This window comes from Procambarus clarkii, chromosome 74 (genome assembly GCF_040958095.1).
Source record: "Procambarus clarkii isolate CNS0578487 chromosome 74, FALCON_Pclarkii_2.0, whole genome shotgun sequence".
Lineage (NCBI taxonomy): Eukaryota > Metazoa > Arthropoda > Malacostraca > Decapoda > Cambaridae > Procambarus > Procambarus clarkii.
Window position 1 is genome coordinate 24,721,743 of NC_091223.1, and position 13,142 is coordinate 24,734,884.

Here is a 13,142-nt window from a genome sequence, read left to right on the forward strand (position 1 = left end):
CTGTGCTTGCAGTGTACCTGTGGTTGTAGTGTACCTGTGCTTGCAGTGTACCTGTGGTTGCAGTGTACCTGTGGTTGCAGTGTACCTGTGGTTGCAGTGTACCTGTGGTTGCAGTGTACCTGTGGTTGCAGTGTACCTGTGGTTGCAGTGTACCTGTGGTTGCAGTGTACCTGTGGTTGCAGTGTACCTGTGGTTGCAGTGTACCTGTGGTTGCAGTGTACCTGTGGTTGCAGTGTACCTGTGCTTGCAGTGTACCTGTGGTTGTAGTGTACCTGTGCTTGCAGTGTACCTGTGGTTGCAGTGTACCTGTGGTTGCAGTGTACCTGTGGTTGCAGTGTACCTGTGGTTGCAGTGTACCTGTGGTTGCAGTGTACCTGTGGTTGCAGTGTACCTGTGGTTGCAGTGTACCTGTGGTTGCAGTGTACCTGGGACCTACAAATACAAATAATATCTTGCTCTGTTTATCTCCACGGAAAAAGGCTTTTTCAGAAATTTCTGTGATTGAAAATTACCGGAAAGTTTCATGATGCAGAAAGAAGATTAACATTTACGGCGAACTGATGAGTTTATCTTTGGTTTGTTGTTGACCAGAGTCGTCCAGCGGGACTCGTTAGTGTGGGACTCGTTAGTGTGGGACTCGTTAGTGTGGGACTCGTTAGTGTGGGACTCGTTAGTGTGGGACTCGTTAGTGTGGGACTCGTTAGTGTGGGACTCGTTAGTGTGGGACTCGTTAGTGTAGGACTCGTTACTGTGGGACTCGTTAGTGTGGGACTCGTTACTGTGGGACTCGTTACTGTGGGACTCGTTAGTGTGGGACTCGTTATTGTAGGACTCGTTAGTGTGGGACTCGTTATTGTGGGACTCGTTAGTGTGGGACTCGTTAGTGAGGGACTCGTTACTGTGGGACTCGTTAGTGTGGGACTCGTTAGTGTGGGACTCGTTAGTGTGGGACTCGTTAGTGTGGGACTCGTTAGTGTGGGACTCGTTAGTGTGGGACTCGTTAGTGTAAGACTCGTTAGTGTGGGACTCGTTATTGTGGGACTCGATAGTGTGGGACTCGTTAGTGTAACACTCGTAATTGTGGGACTCGTTAGTGTGGGACTCGTTATTGTGGGACTCGTTATTGTGGGACTCGTTAGTGTAAGACTCGTAATTGTGGGACTCGTTAGTGTGGGACTCGTTAGTGTGGGACTCGTTATTGTGGGACTCGTTAGTGTGGGACTCGTTAGTGTGGGACTCGTATTGTGGGACTCTTTATTGTGGGACTCGTTAGTGTAGGACTCGTTAGTGTAAGACTCGTTATTGTGGGACTCGTTAGTGTGGGACTCGTTAGTGTGTGACTCGTTAGTGTGGGACTCGTTAGTGTGGGACTCGTTAGTGTGGGACTCGTTAGTGTGGGACTCGTTAGTGTGGGACTCGTTAGTGTAGGAATCGTTAGTGTGGGACTCGTTAGTGTAGGGCTCGTTATTGTGGGACTCGTTAGTGTAAGACTCGTTATTGTGGGACTCGTTAGTGTGGGAGTCGTTATTTTGGGAGTCGTTATTCTGGGAGTCGTTATTCTGGGACTCGTTAGTGTAAGACTTGTTATTGTGGGACTCGTTATTGTTGGACTCGTTATTATGGGACTCGTTATTGTGGGACTCGTTAGTGTAAGACTCGTTAGTGTGGGACTCCCAGGAGTACCCACCATGCTAGGAGTACCACCATCCAGTATACATTCCACTATACACCGTATAAATGGTCCAGCATAACCCTCCTCATACTTCAGCTCATCGTGTGTATAAGATGACCTCTGTATACTACCTAGTTACTAACACTTATACTAACACTTATTTGTTAGTAGTGTACTTGTATAGTTATAAGGGTTAGTATAGTTACTATTACTAACACTTATTTGTATTTTCCTGTATTCTTTTTTCCTGTCCTTGTGTTCAGAAATGTTGTCACTGCTTCATTTATTGTCATCTCCAAATGTGTCTAAACATTATTTTGTTGTTTAAGTTCCTTACGTTATTTTCCTTAATATTATTTCTGTATTTTTATCGTTTACCTATAATCTTCTTTGCTTTTTATGTTGGTTTTCTCTGTTCTTCTGCAAAGACAGACAGAGAGAGAGAGAGGGAGAGAGAGAGACAGACAGACACGCAGACTCGTGTGGGTCAAAGACAGAGAGACAAAGACAGAGAGAGAGATCCAATCTCTTGAGAAACATGTTCAAAGAATTGATTCTCTTACCGATAGCAAAATGAGATGCCATTCAACTCTGCCAAAAATGTTATTAAAATCTTTTCGTAAGAAATGTGTCTGTTCTGACGTGATTTTTTATTATAAATCTTTCAATAATATATTTCTTGTTATTACCTGCCCATATTTTTATAGAAAAAAAATAACATATCAACAGCCTTCTATATTTTAAGCTAAACGAATTATATATGAATATATAACTCGCAGTATATTAACAAATTCCTTTGATTAAAAGATGTATATATATATATATATATATATATATATATATATATATATATATATATATATATATATATATATATATATATATATATATATATATATATATATATGTCGTACCTAGTAGCCAGAACGCACTTCTCAGCCTACTATGCAAGGCCCGATTTGCCTAATAAGCCAAGTTTTACTGAATTAATATATTTTCTCTAATTTTTTTCTTATGAAATGATAAAGCTCCCCATTTCAATATGTATGAGGTCAATTTTTTTTCATTGGAGTTAAAATTAATGTAGATATATGACCGAACCTAACCATATATATATATATATATATATATATATATATATATATATATATATATATATATATATATATATATATATATATATATATATGCAAACAAGCCTGAATGGTCCCCAGGACTATATACAACTGAAAACTCACACCCCAGAAGTGACTCGAACCCATACTCCCACAACTGGTATGTACAGGGACGCCTTAATCCGCTTGACCATCACGACCGGACATAAGGAAGTGATAGCCGAGGCTATATGAACCACTTCCCCGCCGGCACTCGGATGGTAATCTTGGGCATAGCATTTTATCAAATCACCTCATTCTTTGGGGCACACGTGAGGAACACAAATGCAAACAAGCCTGAATGGTCCCCAGGACTATATACAACTGAAAACTCACACCCCAGAAGTGACTCGAACCCATACTCCCACAACTGGTATGTACAGGGACGCCTTAATCCGCTTGACCATCACGACCGGACATAAGGAAGTGATAGCCGAGGCTATATGAACCACTTCCCCGCCGGCACTCGGATGGTAATCTTGGGCATAGCATTTTATCAAATCACCTCATTCTTTGGGGCACACGTGAGGAACACAAATGCAAACAAGCCTGAATGGTCCCCAGGACTATATACAACTGAAAACTCACACCCCAGAAGTGACTCGAACCCATACTCCCACAACTGGTATGTACAGGGACGCCTTAATCCGCTTGACCATCACGACCGGACATAAGGAAGTGATAGCCGAGGCTATATGAAGTGCGGGGAAGTGGTTCATATAGCCTCGGCTATCACTTCCTTATGTCCGGTCGTGATGGTCAAGCGGATTAAGGCGTCCCTGTACATACCAGTTGTGGGAGTATGGGTTCGAGTCACTTCTGGGGTGTGAGTTTTCAGTTGTATATAGTCCTGGGGACCATTCAGGCTTGTTTGCATTTGTGTTCCTCACGTGTGCCCCAAAGAATGAGGTGATTTGATAAAATGCTATGCCCAAGATTACCATCCGAGTGCCGGCGGGGAAGTGGTTCATATAGCCTCGGCTATCACTTCCTTATGTCCGGTCGTGATGGTCAAGCGGATTAAGGCGTCCCTGTACATACCAGTTGTGGGAGTATGGGTTCGAGTCACTTCTGGGGTGTGAGTTTTCAGTTATATATATATATATATATATATATATATATATATATATATATATATATATATATATATATATATATATATATATAGTGTGGCAGCCGTAGCAGTCGGTCGTGCAGGGGGTTGAGTCCCACATTTGTGCCCATTCAACAAGGATAACAGTGCCTGAGGAAGTCAAGAATCGACTCATGTCTGTGTTAATACCTGCTGAAGACTCTTAGTGGGTCGAAGAAGCCTACCTCTCCAGCAGTGCAACAGAATCAACTGTAAAAGGTGTGTTGTCTTGGCGGGAGGCGCGCTAGGGAGGGGAAGGACACAGCCCTGGCTGAGGGTTATCTCAGTGCCTCCATAAACAACAGCCTCCAGGCGGGGAGGAGGCCTCATGTGGAGGAGGGGGGGGAGTGAAGGGGAGGCTCACAAACCTGCTGGTATTCCAGCAGTCTTATAAGTGAATGTGTGCATCTTTTCAGGTGAACGGTGAGTTTGTAGTGATAAACATAATGCACCTGTGAAACTTTGTGTTAATTGTGTTAATTGTGTGTGACCGGGACACCTTCTCCCCCCCTCTCCCTAGCCTCCCACAGGCCTCGCCAGCCCACCCAGCTACCCTCTCCCGGCGGCTGACCCGACGACCATCGTCCACCCCACGACCACCGTCACCCCACGCAACCCTACGCCCACCGCCACCCCACGCCCACCGTCACCCCACGCCCACACACGTCACACGCCCTACGGCTCCCTCACCAGGAAAGGGTGGAAGGACACATGTAGTGGGGTCAAGAGACTGGGTCACCAGTGTGCCAATAAGTGCTTGAAAAAGATAAGTTGAGTCCAGTCCTGTGGTGACTGGACCATTGTGAGTATCGTGTTGAGAGCACCACACCCAGGGAGCCAGGACACATTCACCAGTGTTTAGTGACAAAAGGAAATTATCCAAGTGTTACGTGCCACATCAACCCTCCCCCACCCCCTGAGTGTAGTGCCTCCCCCCCCCCCCCAGTGAGTGTAGTGTCTCCTGCTCGCCCACTCCACTTGTGTAGTGTCTCCCCACCCCCCTCCGTGTGGTGTAGTGTCTCCCGCTCGCCCACTCCACTTGTGTAGTGTCTCCCCACCCCCCTCCGTGAGGTGCAGTGTCTTCCGCTCCCCCGCCCTCACCTCCCACGATCAGGTGGTCGCGCCTTCCCCTCCTCGGCCCCCCTCCCAGACCGGGCCAGCGCGCAGCCTCCCAACCCCCACCCACCACCTCCACGAGCCCACCCACCCCAGACATCTGCCCAGACATGACGCATAGTATAGGGGACAACCTCGTCCCCCCCAGCCAGGAGGGAGAGACAAATACTCCAGTGCAAGGTGACATTCACTTTACCTAAGGGGATGGCAGAAGAAGCCGCTACCAGCCAGCTCACCCCTCCCGAAGCCAATCAAAGGAGAGGCACATGCAGTGTTTGTGGGAGCAACGTCAGCATCAACTCTGTCTCCAGAGTCATACGCCAGCATGGTGACTGTCCTGGGTCAGGGAGGCCTCCCGTGGGAGGAGGCACCACTCAGGAGCCTGTTGCACCAGTACAAATCGCAACAGATTACATTGCAACAGACGACCTGCTAGAGGCAATTAAAGCAACGTCAACCAGGACACTCACCCACATCCCAAAGGCCTCTCGCCCTTTTGCTGCAGGGAAATACACGGACCTCATCGCAAAAGTCAACAGAGGGTCGAATAACCTTGATGGACCTGATACCATCAAAGCCTGGCACAATCTGTTACTTTTTGGCAATGCATGCTTAGGTGTACCAGACAGAGGAGGCAAGACACTGGCCTCATCCGTCAATAAAGCAATTAGGGATTTTCCTAGGGCTGACAACCTAGTCCGCCTCCCCAAACACACCAAACACCACCGAGGCAGACCAAGTACGACAATCAGCGACAACACAAAATTAGGTACCCAAGTCAGCAAGAAAATTGAAGAGGGCAATACAGTCGGGGCACTCAGGTTGATCACAAGTGAGGACAAAATTTTGCCCAGGGATGAAACCACAGCCCAAGCACTGAGAGAAAAACACCCCCTCAGGGCCGTAGGTGAACCTCCCCCACAGGTGAGGCTCGCCCCTAACCAGGAACCTCTCGTCCTCCGGGAGTCAGAGGTTTATAAAGCTATCGTTTCATTTCCCCCGGGCTCCTCAGGAGGCTACACAGGGGTAAGACCTCAACATGTGAAGGAAATGGTGAACCCTGTTCTTGGCCCAGCTGCAGAAGCGCTCCTGACAGAAATCACAACGTTTGTCAGCAACTGCCTCGCCGGGTTAATCCCTGATGAAATCAAACCATTCTTCTTTGGTGCTTCCCTATGTGCCCTTAAAAAGAAGGGGGGAGGGATCAGACCCATTGCCGTTGGTAATACCCTTCGCCGCCTAGTTGCAAGGGCTGCTGTCAGAAGTATCCGAACGGAAGCAGCCACCATGCTGCAACCCAACCAGCTGGGGTTTGGAGTCCCCCAAGGCTGTGAAGCAGCGGCTCATGCTGCACGAGCCTACATTAGCTCTCTTACTGAAGACCAGGCAGTAGTAAAATTAGATTTTAAAAACGCTTTCAACTCGGTCAAAAGGGAAGCAATCCTCACTGCAGTCCAGGAACATTGCCCAAGCATTCTCCCGTTTGTGTCAGCAGGCTACAGCAAAGACTCAACCCTCCTGTTTGGCAAACATGAAGTCACCTCAGCAGAGGGAATTCAACAGGGTGACCCACTTGCACCGTTCCTCTTTTGCATAGCGGTTCGAGAAATTACAACCAGACTGTCCAGCGAGCTCAACATCTGGTTCCTGGATGATGGCACTCTGGCAGGCACACAAGATTCCCTGCTAGAAGACCTACAGCTGGTGAAGACACGGGGGGAGTCCATGGGTCTCGTTCTTAACCCCTCCAAGTGCGAAATTATTGCATCTAGTGAAGTAATCATTAGAGCAGTGAAATCAGTTCTACCAGAAGCCTCAGTCGTTAAACCTACCGACAGCACACTACTCGGAGCACCTCTGGGCCACAATGCCATTGCTGCAGTCCTTGACGAAAAGTTTAGAGACCTAAAGAGGATGTAAGAGAGAATTGGGGACTTGGACTCCCACGATGCCCTCTACCTTCTCACAAAGTGCCTTACCTTGCCCAGGCTAACATACTTCTTAAGGTGTGCACCAACTTTTGGCAACCCACTTCTAAATCAATATGATGAGCTCCTCAGGTCAATATTCAGGAAGGCGCTCAACCTAGATTTAGATGACAGTCAGTGGGACCAAGCAACACTACCAGTGAGATTTGGAGGGATAGGCATACGAAAGGCAAATGAGGTAGCACTTCCAGCATTCTTATCCTCATGTACAGCAGCCAACGAATTGGTAGGGCAGATCCTACCAGAGCGTATGAGAGAGACAGCGGGAACTCATGATCAAACGTTCATCGAAGCAGCCAGACAATGGGACACCATTGCACACCCTCAACCCCGACCACAAGTCCCAAAAGACCACAAGCAGGCCCACTGGGATAGCCCCATAATGGAAAAGACTGTCACAGCAATGATTGACAACGCTGATGCTGAAAACAAAGCCCGCCTCCTAGCGGTGACAGCACCCCACGCCGGGGATTTTTTATTTGCTGTGCCCAATGCAGCCCTGGGAACTCGCCTCAGTCATGACGCTCTCCGCATTGGAGTTGCCCTTCGCCTTGCCGCCCCGATCCTCACCGAACATAGGTGCATCTGTGGAACTGCGATGGCAGACCAATATGGTCGTCATGGTCTGGTATGTCGTAAATCACAGGGTAAAATCGCAAGACATGAAGAAGTCAACGACATCATCAAGAGAAGCCTCGCCACAGCCCGCTGCCCGGCACAAAGAGAACCACACTTATCCAGACCTAACGACCCTCAGAAGCGCCCTGATGGGGTCACCTTGCTACCTTGGAAGGATGGTAAGCAAGTGGTATGGGACTACACGTGCGCTGCCACACTGGCCAGTACCTACCTCCACTACAGCACACGTGAAAGCGGTGGTGCTGCTTCTTTCAGGGAATCGCAGAAAATTATTAAATACAGAGGTCTAGCACACTGCTACAGCTTTGTTCCGATCGGCTCGGAGACCCTCGGTTCGTGGGAAAAATGTGCATTGAAGTTCCTGAAGGAATTGGGGGACAAATTGATCAGCGCTACAAAAGACCAGAGAGCAAAAAGTTTCTTGTTCCAGCGCCTCAGTGTTGCGATTCAGAGGGGAAATGCCTGTTGCGTCTTGGGCACTAGTCCAACTTCAGAGGAATTCGACGAAGTGTTTGACTTGCAACAATGATCAAACCCGTCTGTGACATTCATCAATGTTTCCCATTGTTGTGTTTTTCAAGAGATCCATAACGTATATATATATATATATATATATATATATATATATATATATATATATATATATATATATATATATATATATATATATATATATATATATATACATATATATATATATATATATATATATATATATATATATATATATATATATATATATATATATATATATATATATATATATATATATATATATATATATATATATATATACAGTGTCTTCTGTGTTGGCATCGTTATATTCCGGTCTTGTCCTTACTCTGATGGTGGGTAGAGTAAATAGTATAGTTCCATGATTTGGGTGTTCATGGTAGGTTGTATGTGAATTGCTTCAAGAATTTGTAATCTTCTTACATCTTGGCTTTTGTCTATTATACAGGTATTTTTGTTCAACATTTCTCTTGTTAGGGTGATGTCATGGGCTTGTCTCATGTGATTCCTGGGGGCACCTGGTTGAAGGTGACAGGTTAAGCGCCTCGTCAGCTTGGTCGACGTCATACCTATGTACTTACATTGAAGGTTACATCCTTCGTGGGGGCAAGTGTACATGTATACAACGCTTGACTGCTGTAGAGGGTTCTCCGTCGGCTTCGGGCTGTTTTTGATAAGGAGTTCGGAAGTCTTCTCGGTTTTGTAAAATATGATCAGGTTTATGTTTTGGTTAGGAGTAGTGCTTTTTACTCCTTTACGGATTATTTCTTTCATTATTCTTTCCTCTTTTTTATGTTCACTGTGCATCGTTGAAATTGAAATGCTTCTGGACGACATCCACAAGTTAGAAGACGACAAAAAAGTCATCACTACTGACACACTTCAGGCTGAACTACTAACAGAAGCGGCGAAAAAACGAGGAACATATTCATCAACAATCGTAACCCCACGACTCAAAGGAGCAGCAAAACAACTAAAAAATCTGAAAGATGAAATAATAAGAAAAGCCGACAAGACAGCAGCATATGTGTTGATTCCTACCCATGAATACATGAACAAAATTAGCGACATCCTTAGTGATGACACCAAGTTTCAACGAATCACGAGGAACCCTGTGGAAGACTTTAAACGCAAAGTAAACAAAACAATTATAGCAATCAACGCAAAGTAAGGTAGTGTGCATGTCACTAAACTCCAAGGCGACTATGGCTTAGGATATGCCAAAGGCAATGTTAAGACACACAAACCAGGTAACCCACTACGCCCAATAATCAGCCAAATACCAACTCCAACCTATCACCTAGCAAAAAGACTTAATGAACTCCTAACTCCATAGACTTCAAGCAACTATAGTCTACAATCATCAGCACATTTCCTAGAATTAATCAAAACTACTCAGCCCGATGGAATTATTGGTTCCCTGGACGTCGAATCCCTATTTACCAACGTCCCAGTCGACACAACCATAGGAATGATACTGGACAGAGTATATAGCTAACAACTAACACAACACCTTTACCCCCTATTAGACTATTTTACAGGAACTTCTTTTCCACAGCTCATAAAACGGAGGAAAGGGTCCTGAAAGATATTGTTGATAGGAACGTTATCCCTACAGACAAAAATCAGAAGATACAATTGACGATTTACTATAAAACCAAGAAAACGGCCAACCTACTCATGAGAAACTCTCCAGACACAAAGCAGAACGCTTTAAAAGAAACCAACGTCGTCTATGCCTTCAAATGCCCACTTGGGGACTGTAAGCCTCAAAGAATTCAGTATATAGGCAAGACAACAACATCTCTTTCCAGGCGATTAACGATGCATAAGCAACAGGGCTCCATCATGGAACATATAATCTCTTCCCACAACCAGACCATCACCAGAGAAGTCTTAACAAAAAACACGGAAACCATCGATAGATACAGCGATAGCAGGCGGCTTGACATCTGCGAGGCACTACACATCAAGAAGTCAACACCAGCAATCAACAGCCAATTAATGCACAACTATATTCTACCCACTTCAAGACTCCGCACCAATATAGAAGCATCAAGAAATATGGGCCAATAAGCCCTCTGCAGTTACTTCCATTCTTCCCTTTAACTTACCCAATATTATACCCATTGTTTCCTGTTCTGTCTTGTGTTGAAAGTTTGTTTTCACCTCATCCAAAACTGTTGTAACATATCACCTCACCCAAATGCAGGCATAAAATCAAAGCTGTTTAAACTCTGTTTAGTGTTTGCAGGTTATAGTTGTGTGTGTGTAAACTAAAGTCTTTGAAAATGTAATAAGTTATTACGAAACGCGTTCAAGTGTCGCGTCAGACTAGAAATAAAAAGGAATTTTGGAGAATTGATTTTTCAGTTACCATCAACAGTGAAAAGAAATATAAGAAATATTGAGAAAATTCGTGTTAGAATTATTAATCTTACTTTTTCGGTCTTATTTAATAATATATGTCTACAAGAAAAAATGTTACCAAAATATACTAATATATATATATATATATATATATATATATATATATATATATATATATATATATATATATATATATATATATATATATATATATATATATATATATATATATATATATATATATATATATATATATGCGAACAAGCCTGAATGGTCCCCATATATATATATATATATATGTCGTACCTAATAGCCAGAACGCACTTCTCAGCCTACTATTCAAGGCCCGATTTGCCTAATAGACCAAGTTTTCATGAATTAATGTTTTTTCGTCTACCTAACCTACCTAACCTAACCTAACCTAGCTTTTTTTGGCTACCTAACCTAACCTTACCTATAAATATAGGTTAGGTTAGGTTAGGTAGGGTTGGTTAGGTTCGGTCATATATCTACGTTAATTTTAACTCCAATAAAAAAAAATTGACCTCATACATAGAGAAAAGGGTTGCTTTATCATTTCATAAGAAAAAAATTATAGTAAATATATTAATTCAGGAAAACTTGGCTTATTAGGCAAATCGGACCTTGAATAGTAGGCTGAGAAGTGAGTTCTGGCTACTAGGTACGACATATATATATATATATATATATATATATATATATATATATATATATATATATATATATATATATATATATATATATATATATATATATATATATATTATATATATATAATACTAGCTGAACCCGGCCATGCATTGCTGAGCCACAGCAACCTTCCCTGTCCCACAGTCCTCCCCACCATTCCCACCCTCACCCGTCTCCTCGGCCTCCCAACCATGCCCCACTCCACCATCCCTTCGTCCTTCCCACTATGCCCCACTCCCCTGTCCCTTTGTCCTTCCCATGAATATCCATTTCCCCATTCCTCCGTCCCATCCGTCCCAAACACCATCATCCCCTCGTCATCCCCACCATTCCCCACTCCCTCGTCCGATGCCTTCCCAAATGGTCAGATGTTCCCATCAGAAAATTAGGAACATCAAGTGATCTGATGTTCCCATCACTGAAATATAAGAAAAACACTTAAAAATGAAATGAAAATATGAAAAAAATAAAAAATAAACTATACTCATGAAATTGACGATGTGGTAAACAACACAGCAAAACGAAAAAATTATCAATGCAATCGGAAACATTGAAATGGAATTTGTGACATATTTAGAATAGCGTGCATGTTGCTAGTATGTGCAACAGATGGCGCTATTTTTAAAAAAATGCATGTTTTTACCTGTCACAGGGGTGTCATCTATATGGTAGGTATATAGAAACATGTGCCTATTCGAATGCAACTTTGTGTCAAAATTTCAAAGCAATCGGTAACGAGGTTTTGAAGATTTCCCTCACATGAAAAACACATGAAAAACACAGCTTTTCAGAAAAAGCATGTTTTTTTTTTTGGCCGTCACAGACGTGACATCCATATAGTATGTATATTAAAACCTGCGCGGGTGCGAATGGAAAGTTGTGTGAAAATTTCAAAGCAATCGGTGAAGAACTTTCGGACATTAGCGATTATGCACAAACGAACATTTCCATTTTTATTTATATAGATATATATGAGTGTGTATGTTTCACCTAGTTGTGCTTGTGGGGGTTGAACCCTGCTCTTTCGGCCCGTCTCTCAACTGTCAATCAATCAACTGTTACTAACTAGTTAATTTTGTATATTCCGCCCCCCCCCCCCACACACACACACAGGAAGCAGCCCGTAATAGCTGTCTAACTCCCAGGTACCTATTTACTGCTAGGTAACAGGTGCGTCAGGGTGAAAGAAACTATGCCCATTGTTTCTCGCCGGCGCCGGGAATCGAACCCGGGCTATAGGATTACGTGTACAGCGTGCTATCCACACAGCCACCGGCGCCAGCCTGGCGCCGGTGTGTGTGTGTGTGTTTTGTGTGTATTGGTAGCAGTCTTCCTATAGGTATATATTATTGAATATGACCAAAAGAGCAAAAAAGTGAGATCAATGATTCTTGTGCAAATCTTCTCAATTTGCCTTCACTTGAGAAGGAAGTTGAAAAAGTAACTCTCCTAAGTTCATTTTTACAGTTTTATTTAGCTTGACGCTAAGAGTTGCGTTTCGCTAACTCTTGTTAACAATGTTGAAGGCACAGTAGGAATGATTACAAATTATCTAGATGCACCATATGTACCCGAGAATGAGACGAATGGGATGAAGTGAAGAAACACCTCACCTACACTTACACTGTATCTTGTCACTCTCCTGTTAACAATATGCAAACAAGTTGTTGTTGTGTTAGATTTAGCCACTCAGAACTAAATATCCATGTAGAACGAGCTATAATGAGCCCGTAATTGAGTTATTCAATTATCGGATTATCGCGGTTATTCGCGATAATCATGTTACTGTGATATTTTGGTCAAAGTTTTAAATGGTGCTGTGGAAGAAATAAAATTAAATTTTAATT

General features: G+C 43.5%; 1 protein-coding gene across 1 annotated transcript in view; it reads right to left on the reverse strand.

The window, feature by feature from the left end:
* Nucleotides 1–540: 540 nt before the first annotated feature.
* LOC138356858 (probable serine/threonine-protein kinase dyrk1) overlaps nucleotides 541–13,142 on the reverse strand; it is a 100,523-nt gene continuing 87,921 nt past the window's right edge. Inside the window, exon 2 of the mRNA XM_069313204.1 lies at nucleotides 541–1,252. Within this exon, the coding sequence (XP_069169305.1) occupies nucleotides 541–1,252 (712 nt within the window). The remainder of the gene's footprint in view (nucleotides 1,253–13,142) is intronic.